The 17,626-nt window shown below is 34.8% G+C and overlaps 2 protein-coding genes across 5 annotated transcripts; both read left to right on the top strand.

The window, feature by feature from the left end:
- The first annotated feature begins 1,863 nt into the window (after positions 1 to 1,863).
- Positions 1,864 to 7,799, top strand: LOC114263862 (shaggy-related protein kinase eta). 4 transcript variants are annotated; one of them, XM_028204445.2, is made up of 12 exons: positions 1,864 to 2,121; positions 2,644 to 2,736; positions 3,186 to 3,245; positions 3,329 to 3,601; positions 3,680 to 3,754; positions 3,831 to 3,887; positions 5,288 to 5,428; positions 5,520 to 5,570; positions 5,654 to 5,749; positions 5,842 to 5,925; positions 6,080 to 6,181; positions 7,158 to 7,799. In XM_028204445.2, the coding sequence occupies exons 1-12, from the start codon at positions 2,107 to 2,109 to the stop codon at positions 7,248 to 7,250; spliced, it is 1,140 nt and encodes a 379-aa protein (XP_028060246.1). In that variant the 5' UTR covers positions 1,864 to 2,106; the 3' UTR covers positions 7,251 to 7,799. The 4 variants fall into 4 exon arrangements, with proteins under 4 accessions (XP_028060246.1, XP_082742672.1, XP_082742674.1 ...); XM_082886546.1 differs by having other exon boundaries at positions 1,866 to 2,121; positions 3,831 to 3,851; XM_082886549.1 differs by having other exon boundaries at positions 1,976 to 2,121; positions 3,154 to 3,245.
- Positions 7,800 to 10,609: 2,810 nt separating this feature from the next.
- On the top strand, positions 10,610 to 17,291 carry LOC114263863 (Leucine-rich repeat protein kinase family protein). Its single transcript, XM_028204446.2, has 11 exons — positions 10,610 to 11,040; positions 11,281 to 11,413; positions 11,573 to 11,644; positions 12,683 to 12,826; positions 12,914 to 12,985; positions 13,095 to 13,154; positions 13,756 to 13,829; positions 13,908 to 14,054; positions 14,147 to 14,485; positions 15,222 to 15,613; positions 16,681 to 17,291. The coding sequence occupies exons 1-11, from the start codon at positions 10,938 to 10,940 to the stop codon at positions 16,996 to 16,998; spliced, it is 1,854 nt and encodes a 617-aa protein (XP_028060247.1). The 5' UTR covers positions 10,610 to 10,937; the 3' UTR covers positions 16,999 to 17,291.
- Positions 17,292 to 17,626: the final 335 nt, after the last annotated feature.

Raw genomic sequence — 17,626 nt, 5'->3', positions numbered from 1 at the left:
GTAAAAAATAATAAAATTTTGGTAGAAAAAATTTAAGAAAACAAAAAAAAAATGGTCAGGCCCTCCCAAGCCCAAGGCAAGGCCCAGGCCCACCGGCTCGGTCCAAGACCCGAATACCCCTGGGCTTGGGTCTAGACCTAATTTTTTTGTCTCGTGGGCTAGCTTAGCCCGAATTATAGCGGGAGCGCACAGTCGGGACAGGCCAGATTTACACCCTATATATGGGGCTCAAATTGTGAATAAGGATTTTCTGTAATAATTCATCCTTATAATAATCTTGTAATATTGGATTACGAGTTTAAAACACATTTTTTGAAAAATTAAACTGCTTAATAATTGTGTTTTGAGTTCTTAAACTATCATTGCAAGATTATTGTAATGAGTTTGGATCCTCTAAAGTAGTTTTCTCTACGGTGATCTCCTAGAGTACATGATCAGACAATTGACAAAAATTTGGAGCAAAACACTGAAAAAAAAAACAACGTAAAAGGAAAATGTACGCAGAGAGAGAGAGAGAGAGAGAGAGAGAGAGAGAGAGAGAGAGATAGAGCCAAGCCATCGCAGTCGCCATATATGCCGTTTGCCCTCTAGTTTGCCACCACCATCTGCAAAAGGATTCCCACATGTACGACTGCAATCGCTATTGCCATCATCCATGACCATAGAATCGTGACCGACGAACTCCCCCTCTCTCTTTCATCAAAACCTTGATTCTTTTTCTCATTGTGGCAATTACCGATGGTAGCAGGAGAATAGATAGAGGTGTGTGCGACCAAATCACGCCTCGATGATGATGATGACTAGATTGTACCCCGATAAACCCAACATATAAGTCTCTCTCTATCTCTGTAGAGTTTTTGGGATCTAGATAGAGCGGTAGCAAATTAGAGTTTGCTAGAAATGAGAAGCTGAGGAAATGAGAGAACTAGCAATGGTAGGTCAATAGGGGTTGGGGTTGGTAGGGTGGGGTGGAGTGGAGTGAAGAGGGAAATAAAGGAGGTTAGGGGTGACAGTCACGATGGCTAAAGAAGAAAGGGACTAGCAATGATGGGCTTAAGTAAACGGAGATGAGTTATAGGTGTGATAGGGCTCTGAGATTGGAAATGGGAATGGGGCTCCTCTTTCATTCTCTTTTTTTGCGTGTTTTGTTTATTAATATTTATCCAAAAAGACATCGTTTTGGTAGTACTCTAGGAAGTATTATAAGAAATCTGCTCTAGAGGTATTGTGCCATTGTAATTGTGGATTATTACAAGGTATCCCCTCTTGGTGCTGTTGAAGTTATGTCCCAATTTGAGTTAATGGAATGACACAAATCTGTTGTGATACTATAATTTATTAAATTATTATTATTTTTGAACTCCAAAAAAATAGAATTTAAGACTATTACTCCAAAAATCTTGTTTGGTTTGTTTTTGGGAAAAAATTTTGAGAAAAATTTTCTATAAACAAATTTTCAAGATTAATCAAACCAAACAAATTTTTTTAAAAAAAATCTCAAAATTTTGTTTGGTTTGCTTCTTTCCAAAATCTCTCTCTCTCTCTCTCATACATATCAAATCAATCGCTTTTTTTAAAACTCTCTCCCCAAAATAATATTTCAAAATCATTTCTGAAAAAGGCAAACCAAACAAGTTTTTATACTTTTTATCTAAAAAATTACTCTACAAACACAAATCAAACAAGTCCTTTAGACTTGTGGTCCGAATACTCTTTTTTTAAAGAGTATTTTACTTTGATAAAAATTTTGGAATGTCCAATACAAGGTTCATCAACTAATTGGGCCGATACAACTTAAACGGGTTTAGTTCAGTATCCTATCCGGGTTTTGTTATATTTTCCCTCAAACCAAACAAGATTGAAACATCACATCCCACAATGCCACTCTGGTAATTATGCTGAAACATAGGTCCTTTTGTGTACTCTTTGATATGTGAGAGAGGAGAACAAAAAGGAAGAGCTGGAATCACATGGAGTTTGTTTGGTTGATGGGGCCTCCTCCCTCCGCCCGACAATTATGAGCTGAAAACTTTTGTCAAAAAAGAAAAGATTCTTTCTCCTCTTTCTCCTCCTCCTCCTCCTCCATCATCGTTCGCCGGATGATTCATGGCTGACGATAAGGTAAGATCTCTTCATTTTCCCGAAAAATTTCCCATCAAATCTGATCTCTTAATGGCTGTGTATGGTTTCCGTTTGGTTCCCCAGAAAATTTAGCTAAATTGGCGTTTTTTTCACATACCCTTTGGCTAAAAAAGTTAAATTTTATGTGGGTTTTTATTTTCTTTGTTTTTCTGTTTTCTGGGTAAGCAAACGGAGGGTTGATTAGGGTTTCCTTGAGATGTTGTGAATCTTAAGCTGAACTACTTTTTAGATCTTTTTTATTTTGTGTATATATATATCTATATTTTTCATTTTCAAATTTTCTCTGATTTGGTTTAGTAAAATTGCTCACTAGAATGTCTTTAGTATTGTTCTTCATCAGAGATCTCTTGAATTTTCTAATTTCTGATCTGATGTATCCGATCTTGTTTTTGTAGTTTTATTTGTAAAAAAATTTAAAGATTAAATACCAGTTGTTTGACATTCATAGCTAGTTGATCTGTGAGTTGCTTGTCTGACATCTTGATCTCATATTTCTTCCAGGAGATCTCTGCCCCAGTTGTTGATGCAAATGATGCAGTCACTGGTCACATAATTTCCACTACTATTGGTGGCAAAAATGGAGAACCCAAACAGGTATTCTACTTTCTTGAACAAAATTTTGACTTGCTCTGATCAAGATCTCTTACTGATTCATACACTCGGATATATAATTGTTTGTGTTGGGGAACACATTTAATAAAACTGGATCTTCACTAGAAAGACTCACATAGCCCCTCAAATGATCCAGTCTTCAAATCAACTGGAATTCAGTTCATAAATATTTATATATCTGTTTGGTTTGGTTTTCAAAGTCCGCTTTTGGAAAAATAGAAACTAAATTTGATGAAAATAAATAGTAAAGATATATTTTCACCCCCAAAAAGAGAAAATCATAGGAAAATGACGAGTTTGTTTCATTTTTTTTCTGAAAATAATTCGGAAAACAAATTTTAAAAGTGAAACCAAACAGAGCGATTTTGATAGCTTACCCTCTTAAATTTACTCATGTAGGGGGATTGATTGTATTTTTATGCTTATTGCAGACCATCAGCTATATGGCCGAGCGTGTTGTTGGGACGGGGTCATTTGGGATTGTTTTTCAGGTATGGAGATGATGTTTGCTGCTCTTTCATGCAGCAAAATCTTTTTTATCTCGTTTGATGCGCTGATGCCACTCTTCTCATAGGCAAAATGCTTGGAAACTGGAGAGACAGTGGCGATAAAGAAGGTATTGCAAGACAGAAGATACAAGAACCGTGAACTGCAATTAATGCGCTCAATGGATCATCCGAATGTGGTTTCTCTGAAGCATTGTTTCTTTTCCACTACGAGTAAAAATGAGCTTTTTCTCAACTTAGTCATGGAGTATGTCCCCGAGACCATGTATCGGGTTTTGAAGCATTACAGCAATATGAACCAGACAATGCCTCTCATCTATGTGAAACTGTACACTTACCAAGTATGCATTGTGCTTGTCCAAGATTCCATTGTTTTCTTATTTCTTCGACTTGTATTAATTAGTGTGGTATTTTCTCAGATTTTCAGGGGGCTTGCATATATGCACACTGTTCCTGGAGTTTGCCACAGGGATTTGAAGCCTCAGAATGTTCTGGTATGCATTTTTTTGGCTATTAATTTGAGAAAACTCTTTATGGATGTTTGCTGAGGTCATTATTGGCTTTGTACAGGTTGATCCTCTTTCTCACCAGGTCAAGATTTGTGATTTTGGAAGTGCAAAAATGCTAGTATGTGCAAGTCTTTATTTCAGCTCTCTCCATTGGCTATCTATTATCTTTTAGATTACCTATTGAATTTGCTCCAAGTATGTGTAGTCCTATGCTGGTGCATTGTGGTACTTCACATATCAACATTGGGCATAATATACTTAAAATATTGTGATCAAATCTGTTCATTTGTCATATGTTCAGGCCATGGACTCTGTATGAAGAATGGTTTTTTTTTATCTGAACCTTGGGGCATAATATGTTGTTTATTGGATGCACATGTTCAGTATTCTTTCAAAAAAAAAAAGAAGTCATTTAACGACTTAATGAGATATACTTTTAAGAATGGCCCAAATTTTGGTATTCTGCTGCGGCTATGTCCCATAGTTGATGTGAACTCTCCTTGGCATATTGTTAATTGATTCTTGGAAGTACACATTCCACTTTTCTTCAATGCATCGTAGTTTGTGTGGTTATCGTTGTTCTTGACAGATATATATCTTTTGAACTTTGATACATTTGAAGTACTTCTTGTTGGTGACTCCTGCATTGGTTATTCTTCTTATGTTTTTTGAGTCACTGTGTGCTTGTAGTTGGGGCATTTGTACCTGTTAGGGTGTGGTTTCAATTGCTGTGGTACCTTCCATTGCTCTGTGGTTTCTTGCTTTGTGAGATGCAGCGTCACTTTGTGCAAGTATACTTGGACAATTGGCTATATTCAGGAGTTTTGAAAATTTTAATTTGATGACCATAGTAAGTTAAACATAAACGGGTACTATTTGAACCAAATATTGCCTATGTGGTTAATGCCCTACTTGTTTTCTGGTTGTGGAGTGCTGATCTCTCTCTCTCAATTAGAGTTCAATATAGTGCAATGCTTTTGGTTTATTAGACCCATACTTGGCATGCTGATTAGTGATTACCACTTCAACCTTTCTGGTGTGATACTTTGAACTAACAACATCATAATGAGATTGAGTTATCATATAACTGGACCTGGATGATCTTGGATCTTTTTCCTTGACATTGCTTATTTACATGTGTATTTAGGTTAATTAGATTTATTCTTATTTAGTGTTTTTGGGTTCTGAATATAATGATTGTTGATTATCTGATTAGTCATATTAACTATTTTTCTTATGATTACCCAAAAAAAAAAAACTATTTTTCTTAGATGTATGGATGAATAGTTTGTTTGAAGTCTTTTGACTTCAATTCCTCTTCCATGCCTCAACTATTTCCCTGAGGAATTTTGAGTTGAAAAATATTGTAATCTAGTTTCCTGATGTCCATGTATATTTCATGACCAAAGCTGTTTTCTCTTAAATAACGGATTTATGCTGATGAATATCATTAAACTTCATAGGGTTTCTAATAGCATGTTTCGTATATTCAATGTTATTCTTTTCCAATTGACACAGGTGAAGGGTGAAGCAAACATATCATACATATGCTCACGTTTCTATCGCGCTCCAGAACTCATATTTGGTGCCACAGAATATACAACCTCCATTGATATTTGGTCAGCTGGTTGTGTTCTTGCTGAGCTTCTTTTAGGCCAGGTCTGCAGCGTTTTCCATGTTTTCTATGTTTTCAATGTTTTCCACATTTCTGTTATGTTTAGCTGACTTTTCATGATGTCCACTCTTCTAGCCATTGTTCCCTGGAGAAAGTGCAGTGGACCAGCTTGTGGAGATTATCAAGGTGCAGTTCTATCAGTAGTGTAAAAAATATGCAATTCTTTAACAATGTGAATCTGTGATAGTTTCTTACATTCTTTCTTTCAGGTTCTTGGTACACCAACTCGGGAAGAAGTTCGTTGTATGAATCCGAATTATACTGATTTTAGGTTTCCACAAATAAAGGCGCATCCTTGGCACAAGGTATACTTTCATTCTACTATTAAGTTATGATGAGTCACTTTGGTTTTTATAGTAGCATGACTCACTCTGATTTTGTGTGGCTGTGGTTTCAGGTTTTCCACCACCGGATGCCTCCTGAAGCAATTGATCTTGCCTCACGGCTACTGCAATATTCCCCAAGTCTTCGCTGTACTGCAGTGAGTTTGATTCTACTTTCATTAGTATGAATAATTCATTAATGTCTAGTTATAGAAATGGGGATTGTCACTATGAGTTATTATGACCCGGACTCTCTCTCACTCAAGTATTCATTCTCCTCTGTTTGAGTGGGTCATTTTCTTCATATTGCAGCTAGAGGCATGCGCACATCCATTCTTTGATGAGCTTCGAGAACCCAGTGCTCGTCTACCGAACGGTCGCCCATTACCCCCTCTTTTCAACTTTAAGCAGGAGGTATATCTCAATACCCTACTTGTTTTATTTTGTTGCCCTTTTTATTTATCCCTGGGGTGGCTCCAATGCTTAAATGCTGATATTGATAAAAAGTTAGTTGAAAAATTCTTACCAATTGAAAAAAATGAGGCAAAACTGTATGTTTTTAATAATATAAAATCAATATTTCTCATGTGATAAATAAGACACAGATTTCGTACTTATCATTTGTCTGGCAAAAAATGATTAGTTTGAAGTTTTAATTAAGCAGAATTTTCATTCTATACTCCCCAAAAGAGACTTTAACTATTAAATGATGATTAAGTCATCAAGTTATGCAAAACATGACCCCACCTTACCAATTTATTTAACAAATTCAATGGGCAGTGATGACTCCAGTGTGGTCTGAAAGTTTGGGATTGATTAAAAAAACATAATAGAAGAAAAATTGGAAATGTGTTTTTCAAAGTTTCGATATTTTGCTTTAAAGTTTCTGTTATCTGCATAGAATTTTACCAAGGCATGGATGTTAAGCATCCATAATGATGGGATTGTGTCAATTAAAATAGTGTGAGTGAGTTGTTTGATAGTTATAAGGGAAGATGAACTTGATTACACGTATATACCCTTCAATATAAAACTAAAAAAAAAAAGACTTTCAGCATTCATTAGATAAGCTTTTCTTAATTGCATAATAGCGAACATAACTTTATTTCTCTGTGTATGGGTTCAATGATTTTACTTGTATCATTTCTTTCTTTCTTAATTGCGTAATTTTGTTATGTTTTGTTTGTCATGATTCTGTGAATTTTTTTTTAGATTTTTGATGACAATGTTTATAAACACCAATAATAATTATGGGTCAGACAAGGCTTTTTTGAGTTGATTGGATTCAAAAATTGCTATGAGATTATTCAGTGCTTACACAAAAAGTTTCATTAACTGCTATTAAAGTTTTTCATAATGATTGAACAATTGTATTGTTCTGATCGCACAGTTGTCTGGAGCTTCTCCGGAGCTTGTTAGCAAGTTGATACCAGAGCACGTGAAACGACATATGGGTCTAAATTTCTTCCCTTCAATCACATGAGTTAAAGAGTGATGGAAAATTGGTTTCTACAAATCTATGAATGAGACATGGGGATTTAAATCACCCTGTGGTGGGCCTGTCTGATCAGCAACCATATCTTGCTCTATGATGACATTAAAGATTTAGGAGGCTCAATGGCTGCACTCATTTGACCCGATGCTTTTCCTTTGCTATGCCGCCTAACAAAAACTTCCCTACTACCCAAAAAAGGATAAGAGAGAACGAAAGAGAGAGAGAGAGAGAGAGAGAGAGAGAGAATCTGTTTGTATATGTTTTGTAGTAATCTTTATAATCATATAGTTTTTTCTGCAGAAGGGGAAAAAAGAAAAGAAAAAGATAGCTAGGAAGGCGGTTAAAAGAACAGATGGGTTGGGTGGGGAGTGGGAATTGTTGTTGGTGGTTGATTTTGTTTTGTACTTTTTAATGTTTGGTTGTTTTGTGGCTGACTGAATCATAGAATGTTGTTGCTCTACTTTGTACCTATACTATGCTACCTTGTGCTAGTTCTGCCAATATATATATTTGTCATTTGCTGTTTTTTGTTTTTCACTTCCCTGATATGATGGACTTGGAAGTGATCTATCGAAACTGCCACATGATCGTGCTGAGGTTTTGATCAGTTGCCATCTGATTTGTTTGAGCTTTGAATCACAGGAATGTAATGCTGCTGCGTTTTGGTATGGCTTGGTATTTTTGTGTAGTCTTTGTGCATGCATAGACTTGGCAGTTGTTAGTATTCTCTTTGGAGAAATTGTAAATCAATGGGAATAAGTACAAAGTAATTGTGAAAATATAGAGGTACAAGTGGAGTTTGTCCTCTAGTGCAAGTAAGATCACAGTTTTCACTTGTATTTCTATATTTTTACAATTAATTTTCTTTGTTCTCATTGATTTGTAATTCCTCCTTCAAATAATGTTGTTGGTTTCATTTTAATCCCATCCAAGAATAATTTGTGTAGAGCGTGTGCAATTCATTTCAATGTTCGTGGGGGCAATGTTTAATTTCATTTATTACATAACTTAGGTCTCGTTTGGCAAGTGATTTTTTTAGTTAAAAAGTCATTAAAAAAATTAAAAAGCCAACAACTCGTACAAAAAAATCAAAGATTTTCTTTTTTTTCTATATTTTGTACATCTTTTCACAGAAAGTTAAAAGGGTAATGTTAGGGACACTAAATTTTCTATCAAACAAATGACCAAATGTCTCACATGGGTGTGGTGTGAGACATTTGGTCATTTATTTGGTAGAAAATTTGGGACCTCTAGCATTTTTCAAGTTAAAAAGTCTTTCTAAACATATTAGTTTTTTTATATTATATTTTAGTTAAAAAGTCAAAAAATTATTTAAAAAGTCTGTTTCTAAATGAGACTTAAATTATTGCCTTGAATTGTGAGTGCGCTAAGTTTTTCTTATATTCTGATGAAGGTTAAGAAAAGAATGAAAATCTTTTTAGGAAAATGTTAACGCTTTTTTTAGTTGGAAGATTTTAAAAAAAAAGACGTAAAATATGAATGAAATATTACATTTTATTTAGTTTCAAATATTTTTTTTTTCTTTTTAAATCTCTCTTCAAATTTCTAAACTAAACACGACTTAAGTTTTATAAAAAAAATGCTTCACGAGGATAGTCACAAAAGAATATTCATTCTTACATTATACATTATAATATATTACATGTATAATTTAAAAGTCAAATCTTTTATAATTATTTTTATAAAATATTTTTCCATAATACTCATTTCGAATCCGGATCCTCGGCCGCCTTACCCGGCAGCCCTCCAAAACGACGTCGTTTTGGGGTTTTTTTTTTTTTTTTTCTTTTTTTTTCTTTTCTTTTCTTTTCTTCTTCTTCGTTCTTTCCGACGAGTTGCCATAACCAGAGGGGAGGGGAGAGGGAGAAGAGGGAGGAGGCTGCGAGCTCGCCATCGCAGCTCGTCGCCTCGCCGCCGGCCGTCGCAGCCGTCCGATCGTCGCCTCCAGCACTGCACCGCCGTCGCCTCCGCCTCCGGCCCCGCCTCCTCCTCCTCCTCCCCCACTGGTTATGGCCCCCTCCAGTCCGGCCCTTCCCTTCCTCCTCCTCCTCCTCCCTCCTCCTTCCTCTTCCTCTCCTTCCTCCCTCTCTTCCTCTGCGTTGTTTTTTTTTTGAAAATTTACCCCCAAAACGACATCGTTTTAGGAGCTACCGGGTAGGACTGCCGGATAGAGCGGCCGAGAATCCGGACTCATTTTCCTAGCAGCTAAACAGAAATAAATGGACTTCACTTCATAACATTAATCGTGTCATGTCAGAGGGTGTGTTCGAAAGTCCACACGGTAGCAAAGTCTGCAACATTTTTCGCGCCAATTGACCAAATTGTAGTATGATGAATTCGAGGGTTTGGTAGCTACAAACTCCCTCATGTGTTTATTTCGTTAATTTAAATAATTTATTTTGTAAATTTTTTTTAAAAAAAATTGCAATTCAATTGAGATTTTGAAAATAAATTATAAATTATATATATATATATATATATTATTTTGTAATAAATTTATGAAATTATCACTAAATGGTAATTTTCTCAAGTTTTTTTTGTGTGTACATCACTTATAAGAAAATTAGGTCAATTTAGCCCGGGTTTGACATCATTTTGGGACTAAAAAATACATAATGGAAAAATAAGTTAATAAGATAAAATATTATATCTAATTCAGAATCATTACATATTTTCTTCCACAAAATTTAAAAAAGTCAAAAAATTCAAACCAAACGAAACTAAAAAAAATTAGATTAAAAAAGTCCTAACACAAAAAAATGACTATATTAGCTAATGTCAAACGAAGCTTCAATAATTTGTTCATTTTATTGTATTTACAATTAAAAAATGAATAATTTATTTTTAAAAATATATTTGTCATTTATTATTTTTTTGAAATAAATATAATAAATTAAATATGTTACGATTATTGTATTATAATCCGTTTGGCAAGAGTTTTTTTGACTATTTTAGCCACAAAAAACAAAATAGGCTATTTAGCCACAACAAACAAAACATCACATCCAATCCATAATCATTACACTCTTCTCTCACAAAAAAAGTTAAAAAATTATTCACAAATCAAACTTTTTAACCCATACTAAAATAGTCAAAAAATCAACTTACTTTCCAAACGGAGGCTTAATTATTTTTATAAATAACATACATAAAATTTTTTAAAAATAATCTATTTAAATTATTAAAACGAAACTCACCTTAGCCTCACAAATCCGAAGAAAATCTAATTTTTATCTAGATAATCTAGATGGGACCAAGAGGGAGCTTTAGGGTGCGGACTCGACCCGTCTAATTAAAGCCATGTTGGGCAGAGGTGTCGGTTCGTTTTTTAACAGAAAGACAGGGGAACCATTTCTGTCATTTCCCAAATCTCGATGCAATTTTCCCGCTTTCCAAACATCCAAACATTTTCTTTTCTTTTACATCATCGCTCCCAATACCATTTTCCTCAATTTTCATTTCACATTATTTTTTAAACGTTTTATCATCAGAGCTCCTCGATGCAACAATCTAGTCTAGATTCCTAAAAAACATTGACGATGACTTTAATTTTCCATTCAAAACCCCCAAATCTCTACATTTTGCAAATTCTCAGAGCCGTCATGAACTTGTAAAGAGTTAATTTCAACAAATTTGTCGCCTTTCTGTGCTCCAATGGAATGGGTAATGGTGGGTTTGTTTGTTCTTTTCTTTTGGGTGGGTCTAGGTGGAGCTTCTGATGATAGTCTTCTCTCTCCTAAGGGTGTTAACTTTGAAGGTGAAGTATTGACTTCATTTGAGCTCTTTTAGTACTTTTTTGATATGTCATTATTGGTTGAAATAATGAAAAGTTTGAAAACCCTCTTGTTTCCACATGGGTTTCATTTTCTCATTGTTTTTAAATGGTGGGTTGTTTTCAGAATTTTGGGAAATAGCTTGCCATACAAATTTAATTATAGTTCAAAATCAACATTTTTTTGATTTTGATTTTTTTTTCTTTTTTGGGTGTGTATATCAGTGGCTGCATTGATGTCTGTGAAGAGTAAAATGATAGATGAATATCATGTACTTGATGGTTGGGATATAAATTCTGTTGATCCTTGCACTTGGAACATGGTTGGTTGCTCTCCAGAGGGCTTTGTAATTTCTCTGTAAGTCTTGAATTGCTCTTGTTTTGAGGCAGCAGAAACAAAATGAATTAGTCTCTTTTTTTTTTCTTTTTTTTTTTGGTTTTTTGGGGTGGTAATTTTGAAATGACTTCCAATTTTTATTGATTTTTTTTAGTTCTTGTTTTTGGGTATTTTTGACAGTGACATGGCCAGTATGAGGTTGGCAGGGATTCTTTCACCAGGTGTTGGGAATTTGACTCACCTTCAGACAATGTGAGCCCATTAATCTATTTGCATTTTAGATGGATTTTTCATTTTTATTTTCATTGTCACCTATTGAAAGTTTTACAGGTTTAGAGATATTTGGGTATTCTTCACTAGTTCAATGGTGTGAATTCAGCTCAAGGCAAACAATCCCCTGCAACTAAGCAAGCAAAATTTGGGCACACAGCATGTCTGATTGATTGTTACTCAATCTTGATACAGTGATGTAATTGTGGCTAAAAACGTATTAGGGCTATTTGTCCAATACGCACCAAACTATTCCTAGATCATGCAATTATATTGGATTTGAAAGGAAGATGATGTTGTTTCTATTTTTGCAAGTTGTTCCTAGTTGGTACTTGATAACAATTGAAATCTGCTTATGGATAATTCTAGTTCCTGCAAGTTTATGAAATTTCTCATGTAGGAGGGCCGTCCACTACTCCATAAGGATGTTATTTTTGTCAAGAGCTTGTTTTCCTTTCCTTTTAATGTAGAGAAAAAAAAAATGAAGAAGAAGAAGAAGAAGAAGAGGAAAATATGAAGGAAATATACAACACTGAATAGTTGTAAAATGTTAAGAATGTAATTGAGGTTTCAATTGGAAGATAAGCAAAGGAACTTGTGTTCTGTAGTTATGATTAGTTGCAAGGCTCTGATTATCAATATGTACTCCTTTTTATCCTCCCTTCTTGTCCCCTATATGTTGAGTAGTGTGGATCCTAATAAGTGAAATACTGACCATTAACCACTTGACCGCTGTAAAGTAAGGATATTTTTAGTGTTTCACTATTTTGCCCTATTGCCCCAATACTATGTATTTATAATTGAAGTACCGCATCTCTCTTAATTGTATTGTACATAGTCCTATTCTGGGTTGAACCACGTAAATATTTGTGTTATTGTGTGCGTGGTTTAGATTCTTGTTCAATTCATGTTTTTATTTCACATCTCACCTACCCTAGTTAAGTGCATCAATTTCTAACGTTAACTTCCTTGGACATAAACTGAGTTATTCCTAATCAGTATCCTTTGTTCTTCTTGAAGGTTATTACAGAACAACCAGTTATCCGGTCCTGTCCCAGCTGAGATTGGGAAGCTTTCAGAACTAACAACTCTTGACCTTTCAGGAAATCAGTTCATCGGTGAAATTCCAAGCTCTTTGGGTTTCCTGGATCATCTAAGTTACTTGTGAGTATAGCTTGATCCATTTTCCTTGTTCATTTAAACTGGGTGTGATGGTCCATTTTTTAATCCTTTGCTATGACAAGTTTTCAGACGGCTTAGCAGAAACAAGTTATCTGGACAGATTCCTAGACCTGTTGCAGATCTTACAGGTCTATCATTCTTGTATGTATTCAATTGCATCTAAGCTTCTTTTTTTTTTCTTTTTTTTTGTTAAACTCACATTGAAAAAGCATAATCAGATGCTGAATATTCTCCCAACAATCTTGTGCAGGGACTTGTCGTTCAATAACCTTAGTGGTCCTACTCCAAAAATACAAGCTAAAGGCTACAGGTGAGATCCTTAGTGTATAACCACTTCCACACTACATGCCAAGGTCCAACACTGCCAAAACTTAGGTGGGGTTTGGCAATTGTTTTATTAGTATTTTTTTTTTTTTAGAATCCAAAGAAAACTGATGTGTATGGTAATTGCCAAAAAAGTTTCTTTTTTGTTATAGAGAAAATCTTGCTAGTCAACTTCGGCTTTTTGGTGAAAATTTACCATAGCCTTTGTCAACATAACCAAAGGGACACTCTGGAATTTTTCAAAGTATGGAGTATAAAATCATCTTTTAACAATTCTATTGCCATTCCCCAAAAGAAGTTGTTTTTTTATAGTGAAGTTGCTTTTTTAGCCAAACCAAACATGTTTTTTTACTTTTGGCTTTTTTTGCCAAAAAATTGCTTATTTAGAGATTGCAAACAGGGTTACTTTGGATCGCTCACGTTCCCCAGTGCAAGTTTATAGGAAATTTTATGGTGTACTCAACTGTTAATTAATTGGTGGTGTTACTATCATTCATTTAAGCTTTATGATTCAACCAAAACATTGTTCTTGACACCCTACATAATGCACATCACAAATTTCTTCTCTCATCTTGTTTTCATTGCAGTGTTACAGGGAATGGTTTTCTCTGCTCTTTTTCGTCTGCACAAATTTGTAAGAATGTTACAAACCCCGTTAATGGTAAGATATGTATAACTTTTCCATCCTTTAGCAGTCTATCACATTTTTACTAACAGATAATGTGTGTTTCACTTTCAGACACGAGTTCATATCAGAAAGTCAGCAATCATCATCGATGGGTTGTTTCTGTTGCCGTAGGTGTGAGTTGCATATTTGTCATTTTCATGATGCTTCTGGTCAGTTGGGTGCATTGGTACAGATCTCGCCTTCTATTTACATCATATGGTATCTCCTGAACGACAATAGTTTATTTTTCTTAATAGCATGTTTTTGGAGATGCATATTGTAGTAAAATCTCTTGTCATTTGAATATGCAGTGCAGCAAGATATCGAATTTGATGCTAATCACATAAGGAGGTTTTCATTCCGTGAACTGCAAATTGCTACGAGCAATTTTAGTCCTAAAAACATTTTAGGTCAAGGTGGATTTGGAGTTGTATATAAAGGATATCTACCAAACAAGACAGTGGTGGCAGTGAAAAGGCTGAGAGATCCCAATTTCACCGGAGAAAAACAGTTTCAAACTGAAGTTGAGATGATAGGATTGGCTTTGCACCGAAACCTTCTTCGATTATATGGATTTTGTATGACAGCTAATGAGAGGTTGCTGGTTTACCCTTATATGCCAAATGGAAGCGTTGCTGATCGCTTGAGAGGTTTGTGCATGCAATCTATTGTGTCTTGGTACTTTTGTTCTTTATTCATAGACCTTCCACTATACTGTTGTTCACTAACAAGTTGTCAGGCACTTGATTTATTCAACTATGGTATTTTTGTATATGACGCAACGGAATTATCACATAGAACTAGATATCATTCCAGTGGACGAAGAATACCGAATCTACGGAAAGAATCCTTGAATCCACTAGGAAGAAACGAATTTTGAAAGAGGAATTGAATAATACTGATCAAAAGTTCTCTTGCCCCAAGGCATACATGATTATTTATAATATGAGAAGCCCTAATCCAACAAGAAAACAACTAATTAAACTAATTCCTTGCTAGACACAAGAATAATAAAAAAAATTACAAAAATTACAAAAATTTGGGTTAAGTCCAAATTTGGATACTAGAAAATATTAGAAATATGTCAAAACGGATATCCCCAAATAAAGTCATTACTAGAACATAACTTTCCAAAATTGGCAAAATCACCAATTTGAGGGTCTAAAAGAAAGAATTAGGTCAAAATCCACTGTGCATCATTATATAATCATTATATAATCATTATGCTAGTAAATGATGAATTTCAATATTACTATGTTTGACTGTTAGACAAGTTTCCATCCTTATTGGGCTTAAAATTGCATGGGAACTAGTTATATTCCATTCACATGGTTTCTCTAATTGAATACAAATGCAACTTCCTTGTCTCTGAATTCTCATTAACAGACACTGGTAAGGAAAAGCCATCTTTGGATTGGAATAAACGCATGCATATTGCCCTTGGTGCTGCCCGCGGACTGTTATACTTACATGAGCAGTGCAATCCAAGAATAATTCACAGGGATGTCAAAGCCGCAAACATTTTGCTTGATGAAAGATTTGAAGCGGTTGTTGGGGATTTTGGTCTTGCTAAGCTGTTAGATCTTAGGGATTCACATGTCACTACTGCTGTGAGGGGTACTGTAGGACACATCGCCCCCGAGTATCTTTCGACTGGGCAGTCTTCTGAGAAAACCGATGTTTTTGGATTTGGCATACTGCTTTTGGAACTTATAACAGGGCAGAAGGCATTAGATGCTGGAAATGGTCAGATTCAGAAGGGAATGATCCTTGATTGGGTAAGTAGCATTTTATGATATCTGTATTTTGGTACTATTTTCTTCTTTTTTATTTTTTTGGGTGCAAAGTTTCCATTTTCATGTTTTTAGTAAGAAAAGAATTGATAGAAGTCCTCTTTGAATTTATAGATCACCAGTGTAAACAACAGAGTAGAAGTGGTTTTGATTGTCAATCAAACAGCTGCTGTGAATGTTCCCATTTGAGAATGCTTGCATTGAGAATAACCAAAATTGTTGATTAGCTTTTTTTATTATTAATTTTCCTTTTGTTTATGATGAGGAACCTCTCCAAGGTAGAACCCTTTTTCTTCTGATTTTTGTTTTTCTACCTTTTTTATGGGAAAGAAAAAATGGTGACCAGTGAAAATAAAAGAAAAGAAATGGAAACGAAAATATATTTCCTTGCAAGCATTTAATTAGGATGAAAATTTTGCAAAAAAATATAGAGAAATTTGAAATCTTAATTGTAGGTAACACTTTGCATGGACATTTTAAAATTTTTCTTGTGTTTTCCAGTAGTTTTTGCAAGAGATTAAAATTTTAATTACAATGCTAATATAAGTTGTATGAGAAAATTAGTTTTATTGTCGTTTTCATTACTTTCATGCCAAATAAACTCATATTTTTTCCTCTTTCCCTCACTTTCTATCAACTTTCATCCTAAGCAAACTCAGACTATGGATTTCTATTCTAATAGCATTTTTCCATGGAAAGTCCCTCCAAAACAACTCTGCACAAGTTGATGTGTCTATGTCTATCTGAGTTGTTCTTTTTGTCATGGTTGCCCTGGAAAATGAAATGCAGTGCTGTTTAGGGCAGCGACTTGACCCAGGCCTGGACAAGTAAAGTTGTGAAAACCTGACGTCCAGCGTGAAATTAAACTGTTCTAAACATGTGTTGTTTGTTCATCTGCTACCACTGGTCACTAAATTGCAAAAACCTTAGCTTATATCTTCTTTGCCCTGGTTGACTACATAATGAAGACCACCCTACTTCCCAAAGTTGTTTTTTCTTTTTTCCATTGTGTCCATTAATCATGGATTGTAATTATTAGTTGGATTTTGCAGGTTAGAACCTTGTACGCAGAAAAAAGACTAGAAGTGCTAGTGGATAGGGATCTCAAGGGATGTGTTAGTGCAGAAGAGTTAGAAAAAGCAGTTGAAGTAGCCCTGCATTGTACTCAATCGAACCCCAACCTCCGGCCAAAGATGTCAGAAGTCTTAAAGATCCTTGAAAGTATTGCCGGGCAGCCAGGTCATGTGGAGGAATCACAGGGTGGAAACAACACGTGCGAAGGGCAGATTTGTAATTTCACTGGGAACTACAGTGTCCACGATGATTCCTCATTTGTTATAGAACCCATTGAGCTTTCTGGACCGAGGTGACACAAATGTATCATTTACCTTATCTACGTACATCTCTCTCTTCTGGCCCCAATTTAGCAGAAGTTTCATGTACTGAGTCCCATTGTACAATATAGAGCAAGACCGGCACAGGTTAGGAACTGTCTAAGAAACAATGCCAAGTGTAAATATTTAGACTAATGATATTTCTGGAAGAGAATATGTAGACTGAACACTGTTTTTGAAGTAGTTATGTTTGTATTTGAGAAAATTGCGGAAGATTCAGTTGTTGTGTAGTGTAAATGCAAATTTGTTGACATTGTCACCCTTCATTATTTGAACATTCCACCGTATCCCTTTGTTTATGTTAACATGGTTTCACACTATTATAAGGGTAATATGATATTTTCTTACCAAAAAATAAAAGTTTGAATAAACTAAAAAAAATCTATTTTTAACACGTACCAAACGTATCATTTTTTAGAATATTAAAAAGAAAAAAATATATATATATATATATATACTAAAAAATGATTTGCTAAATCTCAATTTTTCAAGCTACATTTATTTTTCATTTTTTTCTCATAATTATTTTTCCCTTCTATTGTGGAAAATGATGCGGACATGTCAAATTTGTAAATCTACCTCACATCATAAAATCAAAGTTGGT

This window comes from Camellia sinensis, chromosome 9, assembly GCF_055761805.1.
Source record: "Camellia sinensis isolate YWXY chromosome 9, ASM5576180v1, whole genome shotgun sequence".
Taxonomy (NCBI): Eukaryota; Viridiplantae; Streptophyta; class Magnoliopsida; order Ericales; family Theaceae; genus Camellia; species Camellia sinensis.
The sequence above is the reverse complement of the archived record's forward strand: the minus strand, read 5'-3'. Positions and strand labels throughout refer to the sequence as shown.

Excerpts from the sequence above, each read along its gene's own strand:
- LOC114263862 (XM_028204445.2), top strand. Across the intron at positions 5,571-5,653 it reads AGCTTGTGGAGATTATCAAG|GTTCTTGGTACACCAACTCG; the intron begins GTGCAGTTCTAT and ends TCTTTCTTTCAG. Across the intron at positions 5,926-6,079 it reads CAAGTCTTCGCTGTACTGCA|CTAGAGGCATGCGCACATCC; the intron begins GTGAGTTTGATT and ends TTCATATTGCAG.
- LOC114263863 (XM_028204446.2), top strand. The coding sequence starts at position 10,938 with ATGGAATGGGTAATGGTGGGTTTGTTTGTTCTTTTCTTTTGGGTGGGT. Across the intron at positions 14,486-15,221 it reads CGTTGCTGATCGCTTGAGAG|ACACTGGTAAGGAAAAGCCA; the intron begins GTTTGTGCATGC and ends TCTCATTAACAG. Across the intron at positions 15,614-16,680 it reads AGGGAATGATCCTTGATTGG|GTTAGAACCTTGTACGCAGA; the intron begins GTAAGTAGCATT and ends TGGATTTTGCAG.